This window comes from Haemaphysalis longicornis, unplaced genomic scaffold (assembly GCF_048455015.1).
Source record: "Haemaphysalis longicornis isolate Haplotype H1 unplaced genomic scaffold, Haemaphysalis longicornis Haplotype H1 scaffold_3, whole genome shotgun sequence".
Lineage (NCBI taxonomy): Eukaryota > Metazoa > Arthropoda > Arachnida > Ixodida > Ixodidae > Haemaphysalis > Haemaphysalis longicornis.
In genome coordinates this window covers 55792939-55816587 of record NW_027526335.1, presented here as the reverse complement: position 1 = coordinate 55816587, position 23649 = coordinate 55792939, and the positions used below count along the sequence as shown (strand labels likewise).

At 49.3% G+C, this 23649-nt stretch overlaps 1 protein-coding gene across 1 annotated transcript in view; it reads left to right on the top strand.

Annotated features, from left to right (window-relative positions):
• Gogo (thrombospondin-1 like protein golden goal) overlaps nt 1–23649 on the top strand; it is a 99499-nt gene that overhangs the window by 61112 nt on the left and 14738 nt on the right. Inside the window, exons 4-6 of the mRNA XM_077703183.1 lie at nt 15249–15566; nt 17000–17166; nt 20077–20321. Of these exons, the coding sequence (XP_077559309.1) occupies nt 15249–15566; nt 17000–17166; nt 20077–20321 (730 nt within the window). The remainder of the gene's footprint in view (nt 1–15248; nt 15567–16999; nt 17167–20076; nt 20322–23649) is intronic.

Below are 23649 nucleotides of genomic sequence, written 5' to 3'. Positions count from 1 at the left end.
CACCGAAAAGCACGGGCTCAAGCGTTAAACACCACCCTCGGTGGGGATCATGCAGTTATCCACACAGACGCCTCCAAACATCTAGGGCAGCAATACGCCATCATCGTGGCTATCTCCAGAACCAACCTCCTTGCGTGTACCTCGCTTAGGACCCAAGAAATGACGGCAGCAGAAAAGGCAGCCATCACCTTGGCTCTCACTCAACCATGGGTTCGGAGGGTAGTCACCGATTCCCAGCAAGCCTACTGGAATTACCTGTCGTGTTGGGTGTCCTGACCTGCACTGCGCGTGCTAAAAAACCACTCCCCAAACGGTTCCACTCAGCTCATCTGGACACCCCTTTACGCTTCAATGGAGGGAAATGAATACGCCCACCCAACAAGCCTGCGCTATTACCTCCCGTGCTATGGAGCTGCACGAGGACAGTCACCCGCTTGTCACGTTCAGGGAGATAACCCAGCATTATCGCCTTCTGAGACAGACCGTACCTTCGTCTTACACTGACCTTTCCAGAGAACTACAAACTACCCTACGGCTCATACAATCTGGCCTCCTTTCCACAGCCTCCGCGTCTTCACTTAATGCATCCGTATCGCGACGACGCTGAATGTAAATTTTGCTCAGAAGTACGAACACTCCGCCCCGTAATCGGGGTGTGCGACTTAAGCCCTGAACACCCTCCTTTCTGTCCGTCAACTACCCAGCAAGAGCAATGGGAGATGCTGCTGTCCAGGCCATCTCTACCTACCCAGCTTCAGCGGGTGGACAGAACACAGGCCGCGCGAACTGCATATGGGCCCCACAGAAGAAGGAATCACTCCCCTGGGCTGCACTCTTGGCCGTTCAGAAATCTGAGCAGAAGTAGTTCTTCCTCCGGCTCCTCCTCCCCCGTCTCTGCCACAAATGTCGTTGCCTCCGTCCGCGGTGCAGAGACGGAGAAGTCAGATCGTCTAACACCGTGTTGGAGCTTACTTTAACTTTATACAAAAACTTTCCACTCTTGTGCTACACCAATACAACTCAACCTACCACCGTTCATGCATCATGCATTGATTTAACCTTACCAAGAATATCTCTTTGAAGTAATAAATGGTGTGGTTAAGTGCATTTCACTTCTCTCTGGTTTTACTATTGTAGAGCGATGTGAGTGAATTTAAGTGACGTCGCATGGTTAATCGTTGGGGGTCCTGTTTACAGCTTTGCTTTCCAACCACATTCACGGGGTGGATTGGCGCGATTTTTTTCTATTTAGTCTTTAATTCGAGATACGACCTAGCTAGCAGTGCAGATAAGTTGATTATTCGTGACTAATACAAATTGAGTACTCATGAGCAGAGGTCGGCGAACTCACTCATGAGTCCACTCACTCAGACTCATTTGGACTCAAACTCACGCGTGAGTTTGAGTTTGAGTGAGCGCGAGGCTAGTGTGGCATGGTGAGTTTGAGTTTGAGTGAGTTTGAGCCGAGTGATCCCGACTGAGTTTGAGTCCGATTGAGTTTGAGTACGCCTGAGACCTAGTGAATTCTGAGTCCATTTTGAGTTCTGAGTACATTTTGAGTTTGAGTCCATTTTGAGTTCTGAGTGCATTTTGAGTTTGAGTCCATTTTGAGTTCTGAGTACATTTTGAGTTTGAGTCCATTTTGAGTTCTGAGTACATGTTGAGTTTGAGTCCATTTTGAGTTTGAGTCCATTTTGAGTTCTGAGTACAATTTGAGTTTGAGTCCATTTTGGGTTCTGAGTACATTTTGAGTTTGAGTCCATTTGAGTTCTGAGTACATTATGAGTTTGAGTCCATTTTGAGTTTGAGTACATTTTGAGTTTGAGTACATACTGAGTTTTTTGTACATTTTGAGTTCTTGAGTACATATGAGTTTTGAGTCCATTTTGAGTTTGAGTACATATGAGTAGCCTAGCAGGCAGCTATGGTTGGCTGTTAAGTTTCATGCGTCATGCGTCATGCGGCTCGGAATTCAGGTTACCTGCGGGTACGGCACCAATCGCGATCTGCATGATCGGTTGGGAGGGAGGGGGTGTCTGATTTTTTTTTAGTTTCTTGTTGAATTTTCATGGACATCAGCACTTGCTGTATACCTAATTTTCGCGGCTGGGCGCGTGAGTGATAATTGACTGGTGAGGTCATAAAAAAGGGTTGTCTTAACTTTTCCTCCTGACGGATCCACTAAGAGCGTGGGAAAGGGTGGTGGGAAAGCACAGGGCGGCGCTGGCGTGCTGGTTGTTCGCCTGCTACTGTTTACGGCTTGATATAAGGAAGAGGTGAGTGCCGGGGAGAAATGGGGGCGGGGGCTGTCCTTTCTGCTGTTTCAAGTAAATTAGCTGAATTGACTGGGCAGCGCCCCTTAATTAAGACAGAATAATGACAACATTAGATTGGGCGAAAAGTGAAACTGATGAGGCTAAGGTGTGTAAGGTATCGAATGAAAGGTCCGGATTAACGGAATCACGCGGGGTAAATAAAAAAATGCTTCCTGATTGTAGTCATCAGGCAGTCATAATGAGTTATAGATTGGGTTAAAATTCAAAATGACGCTGCGAGGGCATGTGGGGAATCAAATTCAAGGTCTCGATGTAGGGAATCATTCGGGACGAAAATTACCATGACGTAGTCATGGCAAGTCATAGATTCAAATAAAGTTCAAGTTCATAACGCTAGGGCGTGTGGCGTATCAAATTAAAGGTCTCGATGAGGGTAATCACGTGCTTCTTGATTATTATCATGACATAGTCAAAATGGGTCATAAATTAGGTTAAAATTCACAATGATGCCACTGGGTGTCCGGGGCATCAAATCGAAGGTTCCGATAAGGGAAATCACGTGGGACAAATATGTGGCAGGGCTATATCATGAGATAGTCATGGTTAGTCATTGATTGGTTTAACGTTCAAATTGATTCCGCTAGGATGTGATGGGTATCAAATTAATGGTATTGATGAGCGGAATCACGTGGGAGAAATAAAAAAATGCTTCCTGGTTATAACCATGAGATTGTCATGGCGAGTCTTATATTGGGGTAAAATTCGAAGTGACCCCGCTAGGGCGTGTAAGGTATCAAATTTACGGTCTTGACGAGGGGAATCACGTGGTACAAATAAAAAAAGGCTGCGTAGTTCGAATCATGAAATAGTCATTATGAGTCATAGATTGGGTTAAATTCAAGGTGAGGCCGCTGAAGCATGTGGGGCATCAAACTGAAGGTTCCAGTTGTGGGAATCACGTCGGACACTTAAATAATGCGTCCTGGTTACAGTCATGAGAGTCATGGTTAGTTTGACTGGTATGAATTCCATATGACCCTGCTAGGGTGTGTGGGGTATCAAATTAAAGGTCTCGTCGAGGGGGATCACGTGGCACAAATATAAAAATGCTTTCTGGTTACACTTATGAGGATATAGCAAAAGGTATATAGCAAAAGGTACACACTCACGCTCACTCACTCACTCACACTCACTCACTCGCGCACACTCACTCACTCACTCACACTCTCACTCACACTCTCACTCTCACTCACACTCTTACTCTCACTCACACTCACACTCTCACACTCACTCTAACACTCACACACTCTCACACACTCACACTCGCACTCACACTCTCACTATCACTCTCCCTCACACTCACACTCTCACTCACACTTACACTTACACTCACACTCACTCAAGTCACACTCACACTCTCACTCACTCTCACTCTCACTATCACTATCACTCTCACTCGCGCTCACACTCACACTCACACTCTCACTCAAACTCTCACTCTCATTCTCACTCACACTCTCACGCTCACTCACACTCATACTCTCACTCTCACTCACTCTCACTTTCACTCACACTCTCACACTCACACTCTCACTCACACTCTCACTCACGCTCACACTCTCACTCACACTCTCACTCTCACTCACACTCACACTCTCATTCTCACTCACACTCACACTCTCATTCTCACTCACACTCTCACTTTCACTCACACTCTCACTCTCACACTCACTCACACTCTCACTCACACTCTCACTTTCACTCATACTCTCACTCTCACACTCACTCACACTCTCACTCTTACTCACGCTCACACTCACACTCTCACTATCACTCACACTCTCACTCTCACTCTCATTCCAACTCACACTCTCACGCTCACTCACACTCACACTCTCACTTTCACTCACACTCTCACTCTTACACTCTCTCTCTCACTCTCACTCACTCTCACTCTCTCACTCACTGTCAGTCTCTCACTAACTCTCTCACTCTCACTCTCTCTCACACTCTCTCTCACTCACTCTCTCACTCACACTCTCTCACTCACTCTCTCACTCTCACACACTCTTTCACACTCTCTCAGATTCTCACTCTCACACACTCTCTCTCTCATACTCTCTCTCACTCTCACTCTGTCACTCACTCTCAGTCTTTCACTCACTCTCCCACTTTCACTCTCACTCTCTCTCACACTCTCGCTCTAACTCACACTCTCACACTCTGTCACTCTCACCCTCTCTCTCACACTCTCTGTCACTCTCACCCTCTCTCTCTCACTCTCACACACTCTCTTACACTCACTCTCATACTCTCACTCTCTCTCTCTCACTCTCTCTCACTCTCTCTCACTCACACACTCTCTCAAACACACACACACACACACTCACACACGCGTGCATGCTGGAAGTTAACAGCTGGGTTCGGTGGCGGGGATTGCTTACGACAGCGTGGTGTTTTTCCGAGCGACGAGAGCTCATCCCACCTAGCAAATGCTAATAAAAACTAATACAAGTGCCTCAGCAAACAACGAGGCACTTTTTTGTTTGTCCCACGTGATTTCCCTTCTCGAGAACCTCAAGTTGATACCCCACATACTTTAGCGCCACACCTGTCTGCATTTTCACCCAATCTGAGACAATCTATGACTCCCGTGTTACACGGTTCTCCATTTTCGATATTTTTCTTATTTCTTTTTTAGATTATTAACATTTAGTTTTATCAGTTCTCTACATTTACGCTTTTATAATGATTACAGGTTGAACTTCTGTGATATCTGCATTTTTGTGTATATGCAGGGCGTTACAAGATCATGGCGGGGATAGGGGGAGGGGTGTACTCGGCAAAGACTGCTACGCAATAAAACAGCAAAGGTATATCCATGAACACCTCGCGCTTCAGAAATTCGCGGGGACAGTTCGCTTTGACACAAGGCGTTTTTTCAGGATGCAGAGCAAGAATGCACGGAACCGTAACCCTAAACAGCTTCGACATAAATGAACGGAGCAGTGAGCGCACGTCCCCTTACCCAATCTTGCTTGTTTCGACCTGGAGACCCAGCACACCATCGAGCCTGGACCGCCTCTGTCATGAACACGAACACGGAGCCTACATCCAATATATACGTACAATTGCTTCCAACCAGCGCTACTCTTCATGGGCAGCAGGTATAGCTGTATTAAATCTGCAACGAAAATTGTTTCCGACCTTACAGGAGCTACGGTGTCATGTCGTGGCGAATGTAAGAGTTTGAGCTCACGAATTTGCACCCGTAATATTTTTACCACGCGTGAATTTGAAAACACTGACTGCTAATGAAATCAGAGTCCATCTGACCCCGAGTAAATTCCTAGCATGTGAGAGTTGTGAGGCCATTTGAGTTCTGAATTCATTTTGGGTTCTCAGCTCATTTTGAGTTCTGAGTTCATTTTGAGTTTTGAGCATAGGTCGGCGTACTCACTCGTGAGTACACTCATTTGTACTCATTTGTACTCAAACTCACGAGTGAGTACGATGATGAGTGATCACACACCCAGAAAAAAACAGTGAGTACGATGACGAGTGAGTACAAGGGTAAGTCCACTACTCGTGAGTACAGTACTCATGAGTACACTACTCAAGAGTATGAGTACTCATGAGTATAGTATTCATGAGTATGAGTACTAACGAGTATGAGTACTCATGAGTACACAGTACTCATGAGTACACAGTACTCATGAATACACAGTACTCATGAGTATACAGTACTCATGAGTACTGTGTATTCATGAGTATATGCACTCCTGAGTACAGTAGTGCAAACAAGTTTTATCACGAGCTCGAGTCCGGACGCGCGTGTACGGGTCGCCAACATTTAGCGGTGCCGCTGTGCAGCTTAACTGTCAAGGATGGTAAAATTAGACAACGAAAACTGCACCTCCCTCCTTTCCCGGTCCCTGTTTGGCGCTGTAAGCGTTTTTCGGCGGTCGTTCGCAAAGGGGTCACGGTGAAGGGGGAAAAAGGAGGGGGTGAGGGCCCGGCGGGAAACGCGGCCGCAGTTGCTCTTCTCTGATGGGACTTGTTGACTGCCGCAGTTATTTTTGTTGACGCGGCCTGTGACCGCGTGGCGGCTTCATTGCGCTTGCTCCCTTCCAATTGTTTTAGGGGAGAGGCGGTGGAGGCTGCTAACAACGCACGAACTAGGCGTACTGAAGTCCCTCTTTTTCGGTCTTCAGAAGTTTCCGTAGACGCATGTCACGCTGTGTAGTCGTTTCGTGAGCCGAACCGCTCATTTCAACAGTCGCAGTTAATTTACGTAACTCGTGTCAAACCGACTGCATGGTTTGTAACGTTCACTGTGCTTATTCAAGCGACAGTTTGGTTGATGTACGTGCGCCCATATGGTTTTATTAGGTTCCCGTTTTGAAACATTTTGCTCAGGTTCGCTAGTAATATGGTCTCGTGTAGTGCCATTTACAAGTGAGCATATAGCCCCACCGTGCACTACGGCGTGCAGGCGCGGTGGTGGAATTTGCCCCAGCAATGGAAATAAAATATCCGAGTACACCTAAGCACGTTTGTGAGTTGTGAATCGGACATCATAATATCCAGTTCAACGCGTGCGACGCCTTGTTTAGCCTCGCATATTTTGTCGAAGAGCTCTGTCATCTTGCCGCTGGAGCAGCGTTTTGCTTTCGAATGGCTTTACTTTCGAGTGGCAACCCGATTCGCCGCTTCTCGTTTATGCCACCGTGTAATGCGGGCGCTGACGATGATGGTGAATTTCGGTGGTTGTTATTTTCCTACCTTCACTACTGTTTACAGGCGGGGCGACCCCCCCTCGCTAGCAACTATACCGCCGAGTTTAAGCTCGCACTGTGAAAGGCCTCGTGAAGGAATTGTTTTGAATTGATGAACGCCAACGCCAGACGCCGGGATTGTCGCTTAAGCTCGCATCTTGGAACGTCTCGTAAAACATGTGGATTGCACATAACGACGTCACCGCACTTTTTGATCGATCGCTGTCAGCTTCATCCGCGTTGCTCGAGATAAGAGCTGCATATTTCCATTGTGAAACCAACCCACCAACACGGCAATACAGTGACGCCAGTGCAAGCTATCACGCCTCCGAAAAACGCGTCTACAAACTTTGTTGTCGAGTACACAAAGAACGGCAGAGCAGTTCTACGCTGCTGTAATGGCTCCCAATGACCGGCAGCAACTGGGTGCCCTGCGGCCCTCGACTGCGACCGATACCCTCTCCATGCCCCCCCCCCCCCCAACCCCCCGAACACACACACACACACACACACACACACACACACACACACACACACACACACACACTGTTGGGACTGGGCCATTCTAGCTCAGTCACCACTGTTCGATTGACTTCACTTTATTTCCTTAAAGACCCCACAGGGGGGTGTTCCATAATGGGCGCGTTGTACAACATCGATACAAAAGCCACAGGTTAACAATACAGATGCATAGATGTTGCGAAGTTGCCCTGCTCAGTCCACCATCGACGCGGCGCAGAGGAGAGCGATGAAGTTGTCGAGCCGACGGTGATTTTAAGCTGCATTCATATACAATATATACAAAGGTAGAAAAAGCGTTACATGGCTCGCACAAAGGCACTTCTCAACTCGGTGCCTCCGATGAAATGCCGCCGCACAGCCGCTGCTTCAGGGCTGGTTTTATACCCCCGGGCTTCCGCCGCAGCAGCGTGCAGTTCGAATCTTTCCAATCAGGACTATCACTGGCCGCAGTTTGAATCCGGCGAATGCAGGCGAAGTGATTGCGTCAGCCGAGCCACGAATGGGAAAGGGGAGGCTACTCAGCGGCGCCGTCTCCAGAGTCTACTCATCGCTGCGTGTCTTTTGCGGGCCGGTCGTCCCAAGCATGATTTGGTGCGGCCGTCTCGATGGGAATAGGAGAGTAGGCTCGGCGGCGCCGTGTGCCGCCAGTTGCGGCACGTCTGCCGCGGGCTGGCTGACCGAGGCGCAAATCGGGCCCACCGTCGGCGCGTCGCCAGGTGCAGCAAATTTGTGTCGGGCGCTCTGGTTAACCGCACACACACGCATAGAAAAATTAGTGAGTAAGATCAGACCCGTGTGGGTTTTGGCCTAGCTGTTAACGGAAATAGACACAAGGACGCGTAGCGCCCGTCCTGTCCCTTTTTCGCGGCGGGACCTCCCTCTTTGGCTGTTCGCGCGCTAGCCGGTTTTCGTCTTTCTGTTTATCTCTTACTTTGCGGGCTGGCGGTGGTTGCGAGGGGTACGGTTGCACAATGTTCGCAGAATTCGGAACAGCGGCGGCAGCGTCTCTTTCCAGATGGATTTAAAGACGACAGTCTTTCTTTGGCCACTTGAGCGACAATGTTGGCCTGTCAGTCTGTGTGTCTGTGTCCGCCATAAAGATAATTCATTATTGCAACTTAATATCACGCCCCGCTGTACACATGGCCAACTGGCCAACTTCCCCGCGATTCAGCCGCGATTCAGCCCGCGATTCAAAACGCGAGTGCGTACGTCCCGTTTCGCTCTCTCCCGTGTACGTGCCTTCGCGCAGTGGGAAGCCCTACGACAATGCACCGTGTAAGACGTTTTCTTCTCGGGCTCCTCTGTCCTGATGTATATGTAATCTCAGTATTTCTAATTAGTTAAACATTTTATTTTTTTCTGTTTAGCCTTTCATTCGAGCCACGACGTAGCTAAGATGTTGCAGTCGACAGGATCATGATTTAAGGCCGAGCGGAGGACGAACGGACGAACAACCTGGACGGACCGCACCACGACTACGAGAGTGCAGCACGCAGACATGGGGCACCGACGCACTCCACGGCAGCGGTGGTCGACACAGTGCTGACTTCAACGGAACGCTACGTCCAATGCTCTACGAAGAAACATCAGTTCGTGAGCGCACTACGATTACGAGGGCTACCCTGCTCTGGCCCTAAGGACGACATCATCTTGCGTCTTCTAGAGGACAACGAAGTACGTCGCCATCTCTCCAAACGAATGAATGTGCCAACGCTACTTCAGGCTGCCTCCGACAACAAACGGCAGAGGACCCTGCAAGCGGCGCTGTTTGAGAGGAGAAGGCTGCGCGATGAACGAGAAAGTTTTCTGAGACAACTGGCGAGAGTCGGCCGCACGTTTTCCACGGTGCCTGGACAGCACAAGATCCGGGCACAGGCAGAATGCACGACGGCACGCACATGAACGAGACGACGCATGCAAAATTGTGATTGCGTGCTCACCGGACCTTTCCCAGGTAATCGCCACGATTACGGAGACGCATCGAAGGTCAGTGCATTTCTGGCGAGATCACGAACACACGTTGCTCTGCTACATCGCCCACGAGCTACATCGCCCACGCGCAGGTCATTCCAGCAACGAGCAACGAAACGCGAAACGTACGCAGCGCGCACGAGCCAGAAGGCACCACGTTCCTGGCACCCGCTCTTCCGGTACAGACGTACACGAATGGAACGCTGACAGGACGGAACGCAACGGAGCCGGTACGTACATTTTCCGCACGTGCTGTCCCGGCGCGGGTCCACGCAACCAACGACATCGCATCCGGATTGGTGGATATGGCCACGACAAGCGAGCAAGGCGCACGGCGCCCGAAATGCACCATACGTGGCGAACGACCGCACCCCAATTATAGAAAGTGTCCTAGATAAAACGAGACGCACAGCGCACGAAACGCACCAGAAGTGACGAACGACATCCACCTTGAACCAGTGGAGCTGACCACGGAGAACGAAATGCACAACGCACGGAACGCCACCAAGCCAGCACACACGGAGGAAACTGCTGTTCGCGACATCCTCCGCTCCCACTGCAGGTGCTATCCGGATATGGCCAGCGAATGTTACAACCGCAGAAATCACCTGGCCACAAGCAAAAGACCCAGCGCACGCGGTTCAACCCTACCGGAAAGTACGAGCTCTCCGACACCCGCTGCTCCCTCCCGAGTCCAGCGGACGAACGGCATGACACTCGTGCAAGTAGGTCCGTCAACGAGCAACGACACGGCCAGCGCATGCGGCATGTCCGAGCCAGAATTAACAAGATCACCAGCACCCGCGCTCCGATCGAGACTCACACGACAAATACCATTTCGTACAAGAGGACGCAACCGCGAGCCAGCGGACTCGCGATAAACGGAGCCTGCTTGTATGGGAGAGATAGCGATTATAGTATTCTCGAAACAACGGGCAAAAGACAAGGTCTTGAGCGACGACACGGACGCGGCAAGAACGGCAACGAATGAACCCGATCCACACGAAGCATCGAATGCCCTGACGATGAAGTCACGCTTGCGACGCCGAGGAATGTGGGACCGAACGGACGGCACGAACTACGCCCGCTTCCCCACCACAACGGCTTCACTTCCGAAACAACCACGGCGACTGCGAGCACGGAGCCGCAACGACTTTGACCGATCAGCCATGCCACCCTACGAAAACACCACGCTACCGCACACAAAACGAAAAGCCAATCGGCTCCCGCACCATACGCAACGCACACGTCAATTCAAGCAACTTCCTAAACACGCCGAACTATGCCATCCCTACACAGCGCAGCTCGCAACCGGACAAACCGGACGTCTACGCCCCCACATGCATCAAGCACGCGACGAGCTACCCGAACACAATCGCCGACGGAAGCGGCGCAACCAACGCAACGCCGTAAACACTGTCAAGTTCTGGTCTGACGAAGTGAATCCCACGGCACACACACAATAAAATCAAGCAGATTTGAAATGCACCGAAACTCAACGAGACGAACACCCTGTCAACGAAGTTTCTAGTATCTGGAACAACAAAACACAAACGCCAGCATCGAGCATCTGTGAACAAGCGGACAGTGATCTGGATACGAACGGACGTCAATCTACGCGAACGCTTCATTGGGCAGGCGCATTTCGGATTCAAAGCATGATTAGGATACGTATCAGCGCGCCCGGAAACGAAAACGGATGACAAAAGCTGCCACCCGAAGACACGCAGAAAAACGCAGTTTACGGCCACGGCCGCACCGACAAGCCCCGAGCTCCCCTGAGCCCGACCCGGCCTGAGAACAAGACGAGACGCCAGGCGCAATGCAAGTGCTTACGTTCCGTTTCGCTTTCTCAACAGTGTACTTGCCTTCGCACAGTAAGTCGCCCAACGACCGTGCACCGCGTCAGACGTTTTCTTCCTCTGCCCTGATTTATATGTAACCTGTGTTTTTCTAATCAATTAAACAATTTATGTTTTCTACTTAGTATTTCATTCGAGCTACGACCTAGCTAACAGTGCAGATAAGTTGATTATTCGTGAGTAATACAAATTGAGTACTCATGAGTACTGATTGAGTACTCATGAGCGCAGAATGAGTAGTACTCATGAGTACAGAATGAGTAGTACTCGTGAGTGCAGAATGAGTAGTACTCGTGAGTGCAGAATAAGTAGTACTCATGAGTAGTACTCATGAGCAGTAGTACTAATTGAGTACTCATGAGTACAGAGTGAGTACTCATGAGTACAGATTCAGTACTCATGAGTACAGATTGAGTACGAATACTCGTGAGGACAAATGAGTTTGAGTACAAGTGAGTACGATTACAAATGAGTATTAGATGAGTGAGTACGAGTGATTTTGTGAACAGACGAACTTTTTGAGTCTGAGTTTGATTGAGTACAGCGTAAATAAAAAAAATGTGATTGAGTTTGAGTGAGTTCTTTCTGTTTTGCCAACCTATGGTTTTGAGTACATTTTGAGTTTTGAGTCCATTTTGAGTTTGAGTACATTTTGAGTTTTGAGTAGATTTTGAGTTGAGTACATTTTGAGTTTTGAGTACATTTTGAGTTTTGAATACATTTTGAGTTTTGAGTCCATTTTGAGTTGAGTACATTTTGAGTTTTGAGTACATTTTGAGTTTTGAGTTCACTTTGAGTTTGAGTACATTTTGAGTTTTGAGTACATTTTAAGTTTTGAGTCCATTTTGAGTTTGAGTACATTTTGAGTTTTGAGTCCATTTTGAGTTTGAGTACATTTTAGGTTTGAGTACATTTTGAGTTTTGAGTACATTTTGAGTTTTGAGTCCATATTGAGTTTGAGCACATTCTGAGTTTGAGTACATTTTGAGTTTTGATTACATTTTGAGTTTGAGTACATTTTGAGTTCTGAGTACATTTTGATTTTTGAGTCCGAGTGAGTTCTGAGTTTTGCGCTCAATGTGAGTTTGAGTTTGAGTGAGCGCAGATGTGCTGCTCAGCATTGAGTCTGAGTTTGAGTGAGTGGTGATTCGAAAAAAAAATTGTGAGTGAGTTTGAGTGAGCCGCGCCAACTTTGCCGAGGTATGCTCATGAGTACAGAAGTACTCAAGAGTGCAGAATGAGTAGTACTCATGATTGCAGAATGAGGAGTACTCATTATTGCAGAATGAGTAGTACTCATGAGTACAGAAGATTGAGTACTCATTAGTACAGAGTGAGTATTCATGAGTACAGATTGAGTACGAATACTCGTGAGGACAAATGAGTTTGAGTACAAGTGAGTACGATTACAAATGAGTATTTGATGAGTGAGTACGAGTGATTTTGTGAACAGACGAGCTTTTTGAGTCTGAGTTTGATTGAGTACAGCGTGAATTAAAAAAATTGTGATTGAGTTTGAGTGAGTTCTTTCTGTTTTGCCGACATATGCAGTCACGCCCTTCTAGCGGCCCTGTGCGCACCTTGCTCAGGTGCTAAGAGTTACAAAAATTAAAGGAAGCTCACACCAATGCATAGCATCTCACTTCTAGTACGCCAATGTGCTAAATCCTGTGGCCTCCAGTGTTCACGTAAAAAATCACAGCTCCTTGTTGTCCGCCCTCACACCAAACCAAGGAATACATTCAAATACTCCTTGATGGCCAGGCCATCACTCCAAGCCCCATAATCAAGATCCTGGGCCTACATCTCGAGGCTAACACCAAGAGTGACGTCTCCTTGCAGCGCCTCAAAAACAGCATTAATCAAATCATACACATGATCAGGCGAGTTGCCACCAAGAAGCGAGGCCTAAAGGAATCCGGTACTTTTCGATTAATTGAAGCTTTTGTCCTCTCCAGGGTCACTTACGCCAACCCCCGGTCTTCTTCTCGACAAGGAAGACATAGAGATGCTTTATATAATGATTAGAAAGGCGGTCGAGCAGGCCATTGGTCTTCTCATGAGTGCGTCCACACAGAGGCTGCTTAGCACGGGGCTCCACAACACGGTGCAAGAGCTGATAGAAGGCCATCTTTCTAACCAGAAGGTCTGACTCAGAACTGCGGTGAGTAACCGCATGCTTCACCAGATTGGCTGGGCAGCCCAGAATGTCACTCCGCTTAACATACTCCCAGACTCTTGGTGACTAAAACTAAAGATTAAAGACTAAAACTAAAAGACTAAAAATATGAACCCTCACATGACGAGGGTCACCGAAAAGCGCGGGCTCAAGCGCTAAACACCACCCTCGGTGGGGATCATGCAGGTATCTACACAGATGCCTGCAAACATCGAAGCCGTAATACTCCATCATCATGCTACCTCCAGAACCAACCTCCTTGCGTGTACCTCCCTTAGGACCCAAGAAATGACGGCAGCAGAAGAGGCAGCCATCTTTCACTCAACCAGGGGTTCGGAGGGTAGTCACCGATTCCCAGCAAGCCTACTGGAATTACCAGTCGGGTTGTGTGTCCTGACCTGCACTGCGCGTGCTAAAAAACCACTCCCCAAACAGTTCCATTCAGCTCATCTGGACACACCCTCACGCTTCAATGGAGGGAAGCAAATACGCCCACCCAACAAGCCTGCGCTTTTACCTCCCGTGCTATGGAGCTGCACGAGGACAGTCACCCGCTGGTCACGTTCAGGGAGATAACCCAGCATTATCGCCTTCTGAGACAGACCGTAGCTTCGCCTTACCCTGACCTTTCCAGAGGAAACAAACTACCCTACGGCTCATACAATCCGGGCTCCTTCCCAACGCCTACGGATCTTCCTTTAATGTATCCGAATCGCTACGACGCTGAATGTAAATTTTGCTCAGAAGTAGGAACATTCCGACCCGTAATTGGGGTGTGCGACTTTCGCCCTGAGCACCCTCCTCTCTTTCTGTCAACTACCCAACAAGAGCAATGGGAAATGCTGCTGTCCAGGCCCTCTACCTATCCAGCTTCACGGGTGGACAGAACACAGGTCGCGCGGACTGCATATGGGCCCCACAGAAGAAGGAGCCACTCCCCAGGGCTGCACTCTGGGACGTTCAGAAATCTGAACAGAAGTATTTCTTCCTCCGCCTTCTCTGCCACAAATCTCGTCGCCTCCGTCCGCGGCGCCGAGACGGAGAAGTCAGATCGTCTAACACCGGGTTAGAGCTTACTTTAATTTTATAAAAGAAGTTTCCACTCTTGTGCTACACCAATACAACTCAACCAAACACCGTTCATGCATCATGCATTGATTTAACCTTACCAAGAATATCTCTTTGAAATAATAAATGGTGTGGTTAAGTGCATTTCGCTTCTCTCTGGTTTTACTATTTGTAGAGCGATGTGAGTGAATTTAAGTGACGTCGCATGGGTAATCGTTATGGGTGCCGTTTACAGCTTTGCTTTGCAACCACATTCACGGGGTGGATTGGCGCGATTTTTTTATTTTGCACTGAAAGATATTGGTATTGAATTTTGCGTGTACTCTTTTCTTTTTCTTAAAAAAAGTTAGAGGTTAAAGACATTTACCCTCCTACAGACTTATAATGAAAAACATGCTTTATGCGAATAAATCCGCACGTCCTCTGCTGTGAATAGCTGGAATGAAACAAATATTTCCTTAGTGCAAAAGTAAGCAGGTGAACTGCTTAACGAGACAAACAGTGTTTCGTGTAAGCATTTCGCCACCCTGCTCTCTCGCATGTACATATTTTTAATCTTGACGGTTCTTCCCCCGGGGTGGCGGTGCAGGAGACAGTCCTTGCCCGTTCGACGCGCGACACCTTTGTCCGGTGGCCCGAAGTGGTGACGCACGTGCCGCTCATCCTGGAGACCTACGGCTCGGACGTGGTGGTGACCTTCGAGCTGCCGGGCCTGCGCTGCGCGCCGCTGCACCAGGACGACTACGGCTTCGTGGTGTCGCTGGTGTACCGCGGCACGCACAGGGAGCCACAGTCCTGGTTCCAGGACGCCGTGGTCGACCAGAAGCCCCTGGGCAGCTGGGCCCAGCTGCGCACGCACGACGTCACGCTCGACTGCCAGGCCTTCGACAGGGCCGGATACTACCAGGTATACCTGGGACCGACGTTGTGCACTGCATCTGGGGACCAATTCTCTAAAACGAGAGGCCGTCGTTTCGAAATGACGGGGTAGGGTCGTGCAAATGCATGTGTTCTGGGGTAGGGGCGCCGCTTTGAGCTGTTTCGGGGCGTGAGAGTCCCTGCAGAAAAGCACTGTGGCAAAGGCGCAAATTAAGCGGCAGGCGAAACGAGGGGCGCTGTGGGTGTCGCTTTGCGCCCTTGTGACAGCGCTTTTCTGCAGGGATTCTAACGTCCTGAAACAGCTCAAAGTGGTGCCCCAACCCCAGAACACATGTTTTTGCATGGCGCTACCCTGTCCTTTCGAAACGACGCCCCTTTTTTTAGAAAACTGGCCCTTGGTGTTATCCATTCGTGCTGTAGATAATCCTCGTCGTAGGGGATTTCGTCGCTACTATCGTCGCAAAACGCAAGTTATTAGACACAGCATAGCAAACAAAAAGTCGCGGTTGAACGTGAGTTCGCGTCGGGCAACACAACAATGTACATGTGCGAAGTTTCGGTAGACACATTTTTAAAGCGAAGCTTTATATGATTAGGCAAAAGTGGTCTTGAGAACGCAGAAAACTATCCCTTTGCAACTCGGTAAGCATGCGTGAAAAAACCATGTAGGAGAGGAGCTAGGAGTGAAAGGAGAGAGAGTGGCCGGGTTCATCTATATTTGTGCTTCTCCAATGCGGTGCATGTCGCAGTCAGACGAGGCGTAGATAATTTGTGTGTGCACGCGTATGTGCGTGTTCGTCTACGCGTGTCCATGTGAGTGCGTGCGTGTGCGTGCAGCTATAGATATGGCAGAAGTACATTGAGCTGCAGTGCGGCAGTACAAACGTTTTCCCGGCCTTCTCGGTCATGATAAAATGTAAATCTTCGAGGTGTAGGTTCATCGGATTAGGCGCGTGGGTGAGCGAATAAGTGAGTGAAACTTTATTGACATGAGAAAAGTCCTGCGGGTGGAGCCCTCAGTCCAGGGCGCCATTGGAGCAAGCCGCCGTCTTTGCCCGTTCGATCAGCTGCAACTGTCAGCTGGGGCAAGAGCTAGAGAGTTCTCTATCCCTTTGCTCCCGCAAGGGGTTTGGGACAGGGTCGATGCCGGGGTTATTTTGACACTCCCGTACAATGTGGTAAAAGTATGGCGCGGACACCGCAGTGTCTTCATAGGGAATCGTAGAAGGTGGGGTGCATATGTCGTGCAGCCTCGTATACTTACTTATTAGTCTAAAGTTGACGAATGGCCATCTGTTGCCCATTCGTCATTCCGTATACCCCTGCAAATCAACATGTAGAAGCTATAGCGTTGAGCCTCATGAAAAGTTCCTGTAAACAGCCCCAGTTTTCAACCACCGTCATTCTCCCTGCCGAGCTGCGCGCCAGGACATGACGTGACGTCTTTGCTGCTTTCTGCAGGTTCGCCTGGCGTGCGCCGACGGCCCGGAGCTGCCGCTGGTGTCCGAGAGCGTGCCGGTGCGGGTCGTGTGGAGCTCTCGGTACATGCTCAACGTGGCGCAGGCTGCCATCTCCAGCTGCCACGACGGCATAAACGTCCTCTACCGGTACCCCACCACCTGCAGCAAGTACGCGTTTCCACAGCAGTGCTTTTGCGACGGGCCGTGCTGATGTGCCTAGCGAGGCTTTAGCTCACTGAGGTAACCAGACAGCTGCGGTAGTAGTGGCTCGGTAAACAACAGCGAGACGCTAGAGTGCTTTAGCATTTCGGGTAGCGTACGGTACGCTAACGGCGATGGGTACCGGGACCAGACTGTGCATGCGTGCGTTCGTTCCTCCATAGGACGGCGGCCCCCCCGCGCCCTGATGCGGGTACCGGGTCCTGGTTGTTCCCGCCGCTACCATAGAATACGCTACCCGTTATGCTAAAACATTATATTATGAAAGTTAGAGATAGCAAATGACGTAATGGGCTTCGTGAATGTTCACAGCATTGACTAAGAAGCAGCAAGTTAGCACACTTTGAAAGTTCAATGAGGATACATTACGGCCCATCGTTTCGATTGCTGCGGTGGCACTCGCGCTACAGTGCGCGATTTAGGCTGCCTGACAGATATGTGTTGACGAATTGGATTCTCTTCACCCACCATCCCTCCACGCACTCCACTACCCCTCCGCTCCCTCCCGCATCCTCACAGCTCTGACATCCTGCCCCTTCTTTCGGGCTTTGTACGCACGATCGACGCCGCTGGGATTTTGCTAAATGAAACTGGTACTGCTAGTGCACCAATAAAAAAAAACTGAGCGTCTAATTGTTCACAAATCGAGAAAGTGCTTATAAACAATGACTCGGGCCATGGAAAAGCAGACTTTCGGCGAAGAGCGCAGTGTAGCGAGCCGGGTTCATCCCGAAGCAGTTATACGAATGTCACTTGGTTCGATTTCGCATGTTCCCGATATCCGATCCGATATCGCTTGTTTCCGGAAACAACTACAATAGGATAAATAATACGGCTATTTGTCCATCATTAGCCTTCCACCGTATTTGGCGTAATGCTGGTATACGGTCAGAGAAATGTAACTTACAAACGAACGGAAGGCAACATGTGTACGGATGCTATATAGAACAGGGACGGTTAGTTATATAAGGACTGTAACATGTCGGTAACGAACGCACAGACAGGCACATGTTAGTAACTTACACATGAACAGGGGCTTGTTGTAGGTTAATGACACACGGGCAAAGGAATATCGGGGAGACACTTTACCATGCTACTCTTGGTCGTGGCACAGAAAGGCAGTCACGCCTTGATCTGAACTCGCCTAATTTTTTGAAGCGAAAGCGTTTCGGTATCGAATAAAGTTCGCGAGGCGGCTTTGTGTCGTCGGTGGGCGTATAAATCATCGCGTGCTATTTGTTGATCATAGCTTCATAAGGTGAATGGGAGTGTGATGAGCCTTGTTTCTCCAAGGGGCCGTGACTCCGCGCTGCGGCCAGGGCTCTAGTCACCAGGGTTTGCTGTTGATTCGGCGACGACGTGGGGACTCTGTCGTGGGCGTGGTCTTTCACTGTTCAAGGGGTGGTTTGGTGGAGGGTGCGGGTTGTATGAATCATGTGCGCTAAACTCGTCTACAAACATGATCCCAGACTGCCATTTTTTTTTACAGCGGAGCTGTTATAGGCGAATCCCCTGGATGTTTTTTTTTTTTTTTTTTCGTCCGTATAGTACAGTCAACTCGCAATAATTCGAGGTCACCGAATTGGAATTTTCGGTTAATTAGAATTGATGTGCTGGTCCCACCAATTTTACATGCAATTCAAGGGCAGAAATTGCTCTATAATTCGGAGCTACAACTCATTATATCGGATAATAGGAAGTTCTTTCGAATAAAAAGCATCGATATCACCATCGTTTCTCTATAAAATTCAAAATTTCCAAGCGCAAAAACAGCGCCATGCTCTGTTCTGATGTCAGCGCCATCGCAACTGAGGCAGCCCACAGTTGATAAAGCGGCAGCCGAGTTGAAACTCGCGCCAGCGTACGCATTCTCTTTCTTTTGAGGTGGGCCTAAAAAAATTGTTGCGCAAAGCGCCCGGTGAGCAGTTTGTGTGGTGGTCGCTGAACAGGCTTCTATTTTAGCGATAAGTCTCAACTATGTCGTGACAACCCGTGTCTTACGCTTGACTTGGTGACGGAAGTCGAGATTCTGTACGAAATCAAGGAGGGAGACGTGTTGCGGACTAATAACAATGTGGTTTCGTGCTTTTTGTTTAATTTGAAGTTCGGCTAATTCGAAGTTTTTTTCGGTCTCCGTGGACTTCGTATTAACGGGAGTCGACTGTACTAGAAAAACCGGTTCCCCTCCTACTCACATCGGCCACCTGCTCTTCTCCGGCTCTTCATATTTTGATATAAAATGGCGTATATTGCCGTTGGGAAATGCCTTCCGAGTAATGCTGTTGTGTTTACAAGTAAAGCCGACTTCAAGCAAAACGTTGTAAGAAAATGAACTGTGATGTTCAGTTGATGCCGCCATTATTTGATGCTTCGTGGTAACTTTGTACGTCCACTGGCGGATGTCCTTCGGACATGCGAAAATGTATATCGTTTGTATATCCGTTGCTGGATGTCCACTGTATACGTACGCAAATGTACATCCGAACATGGCCTACAGTGGACCTACAGTGGTCGTCCTAACTTGGCATTGGACGTTCGGCTGTTTTTCGGACGTCCCACGGACGTCCGTGGTTGCTTGGGATGGGCGCCAACTCGGGAGGAGTCCACCGAGGATGATCCGGCCGCGGACGCCAAGAGTAAGCGCGATGCCCGTCGCGATGCCCGGCACGATGCCCGCCAGAATATTGCGAGGCAGAAAACGTCGGCCTGGCTATAAACCCACTGGGCGCTGGCGCGACGGCGCAGTTCGAGCGGGAGTCTGTGGCACTGTTAATACACAAACAGTTCCGCTGTTCATCCCCATTCGCAAAGGGGAATGGTACCGAACGTTTTTCTTTTCACGCTCCTGACTTCATGCAGGGACCGCGACAAAGTGCGCGTGTACGGCCTTCCACGTGGAGCTGGTCGGCTGCCGTCGCACTCCTCTTCCCCGTGGCGCTACCTGTTCGAGCGGCGCCTTCCGAGAGGCAAGCACGCCCTCACCCTGGGCTGCCACCTGTTCCTCGAGGCGTACAGCGACTTCTGCTTCGCGTACGTCAGCGTTGCCCGCAACGGGGCCGTCTTCGAGCTGCTCAGGCAGTGCCGGCCCTGGTCCCTCGATACGGGTGAGCTTGGACCGCACCGGCGACATTTCTCAGCGTAAAAAAGCCTTCGACCGAACCTAACCCATTTTGCCTGCATGTTTGGAAAGTTGTTTCATAGCTGGAAAAATCAAACTGGTTAGTTTGGAACTAAACCTAAGCCCCACTTTTCCCGAAGCGGCGAAGATACCCACTCGGACAGAGCGCCCCTGCTGTTACACGACAGTCGAATTGGGGTACTGAAGCTTTTTATGAGCTCGTATTAGCCTTACAAGTCCGAAGAATAATTTGTTTTGTGTAATTTATGTCGACTGAGTTCAAACAACAAGGTATGGAGTCTCACGGGGTCACGAGTTGCAAATGGGAAAGCTTTAATGTCCAACTGAACGCCGCTGAGCGCTCCTTAAAGATTTGCGCTGCTAGTCATATTTTTGAGCTTTGCTGCGGGATGTCTGCGGCGAACTGGCGTGGAAGACCACCCTTCACTACTGCCGAGATTGCGGACGTCGACGATGGAGCCTCCAAAGCGGCATAGTATACGTATTACCGAACAGAGCGGTGTAGGTCTTTGGTGAGCTTGTCGCACCCACCGGTAGTTGAGTAGGGTACGTGCTACTCTGTTATTGTTACATCGGCGATGGCTGATTGCCGTACCAAGCTCCGTCTCCTCTGTCATGTAGTGGTAGCGTGGTGCACGAGCGACGAGCAGGCGAGCAGTCTTGGTGTTGACGACAAAGAGCCAAGAGCAAAACTTGACTCGTTTACTGTATGACGAAAGATGCACAGCGACGGGAGAGCTTAACAGCAGGTCTCGGGCAGAGCGACTCGCTTTTACGGACAGCCGGAATTGATATACAGAAGCGTCAATGGCTCCACTGCCTTTGCACACGGCCCAGACAAAGTACAGACACACAAGAACACTTTCCCGGTCTCGTGATGGCCGGCGTACGTTGAGTCTGAAAGATCGGGGAGAGATCTCTACAGGCAGCGTCCGCTCGCAAATTCAAGTCTCAACACGTTACCCCGTAGAACAGTTAAGTTTGCAAGTGCCGTGGGCGTGATTCCCGGCCAGCATGGGCACGCGTGGCGGACGCACTCCGACTTGTCGAAACATGTTTGAGGAAGGCGGGCTTTGCCGCCAAGCACACGAAGTTTTCCCGCACTACACCAAACTTGTAGCACGCTCGCTCAGGGTAGCGGCGCGCTGAATCGTAACAGTATGTAACACTGCGTGGGACTCGGATGCAATGGAAAACCGGCATTCCGTTCCCGTGTCAGTGCAGAACGGACACTTCCGGACAGATGCGGACTGTTAGGCTCCTCACCGCACGTAAGCTTACCTGAAAAAAAATTCCCCGCCTTTCCCCGAGGGGAAGAATGTGAAAGTGCGAATGCACGAGTTGAATTTGCGCGGTTCGGTAATGTTCGCGAAAGAGAGATCACACACACACACACACAACTACAAATAAAGAAAGATGCATTTATTCACAGACACCTATTTGTGTTGTCGTTGTACTTGATTGCTAGAGCGGATCTCAGCTTTGAAATTTCGTGTCAGTACTCCTTTAAGCAGGTGCATTAGCCCTTCTCACGCCCGATTCTTGGCCAATCCCCCACGTGGGTATGTGCCATGTCAGCGGCCAGGCTGCGCGCGCCCATCTCCACGTGCGCGGACATCGCCGGTGGACGCAGGTTCAGGGTCGCTTAAGAAGTGCATTCGCACTTAAAAAGACCCCAAACCACCATTATTTCGGGAAGGAATGCGTAGAATTGATCTAGGGGAGATTTTCCCAATAAAAGATCGTGGAAATGAAAATGAGTTTGAACATGGTGGAGTTTAAACTGGGTGAGTAAAAGTTAAAAGCCGCGACGTTACATGAGGCCACAGGCGCCGAACAAGCAACCTCGCTTTAGCAGTTGGTCAAGAACATTGCAGCGCTGTCAAAACCTATCCACTAGACGGCACTACGTGTAACAGGAAGTCTTCGTCCTGCACTGACTTGGAGACCGAATTTCGCAGCGGAAAATCCGGGGGTGAGCGTTGGTCTTGGTCAATTACACCTCTGCGGTTAGCGCCATCGATCTTGTTTCGCTTAACGCTATAGGTAGCCCTAAAAATGACCCAAGCAACGTGCAGAGCAACGCCAATTGCTATGCATCAAAGCGCGGGTATAGCAGTGAACGCTGCTAATCCGCAGAGTGTAACATTGTGCTTAAAGAGAAAAAATTATCGGAGAGAGTAAGATTTTCAGCCTCCCGAGTTATCGCATAACTTTCCACTAAAATAAAGTAATTTCAAGCAGATAGTGTCAATGCAACCTAACCAAGAGAGTCACAGAGGGCCGGTCGCTTTGCCAGGATTGTGTTCGAAACCAACTGAAGTTGCAAGCCCTGTCGCGATCGTTAGTGCGGCTAATGTCGTCAGTGGTCATTAAAACTCTCCCAGCAGGCCTTTCAAACTCGACCCAGAAAAATATTTTCATCATCATATGTCTAATGATTTCCAGTTTTTCATATTCGGAGGAAGATCACTATTCCATTGTACTGAAGCGCATTCAACTTCAACTAGCACCATCTATCAAATATTCCCGCTCATCTTTTACCAGGCCTTAGGTGAATTCGAAGGATCAACGAGACCTTGTATACTCAGGTGCCTTCAACGCAAAAAAATTGAGCTTGAATTCGGGGCAATTGGAATGACATGACGTTGTGGCTCCGTCTTGTGTTCAGGGCCTTTTCAATCCGAATGAACTGCTCTTTCCAAGGCACTGGCTCCTGCATTATAATTTGAGTTTAAGTTTTAGGTTTTTGTAAGTTTGTTGAGATTAAGTTAAGATTTTAAGTTTGAAACTGAGCATGTTGTTGCTGATTCAACACGTTCGGCGCCCGAGTCTTGCAGTTCTGGAAAGAACAATGCAGTTATTTTCGTCAATCGTGGCGGTAACAAAAATACACTGCAAATGTTTGTGTGGTATACATACAAAGTGACTTGGGTGGTGAAGTTTTTTCTGAAGTGGTCCATGGGTTTGTCCGTTGCTCCGTTCCTCGGTGCTCTCCGATTTTACATGAGCCCTCCATACATTGCTCGTGGAGGGAGGGTTATGTAGACTGACGGATTCAACTTACATCGACCCTTCCGAACCTATATGAATTCCTTACGAATAATCGAGGCCAGAGGCAAACAGGTGCGCACTGGAGGCCTTACGTCCCGCCGACTCAGCCCGACGAGCGGGTCAACCCGACTCGCTTGTCGGCTTTTCGAATTAACCCGTCCGCTTATACATGGTAGAGATCAGTACTAGAAAAAAAAAAAAAAAAGGTCGCCATCCCGCCCTGCGAAAGTGGATGTCCA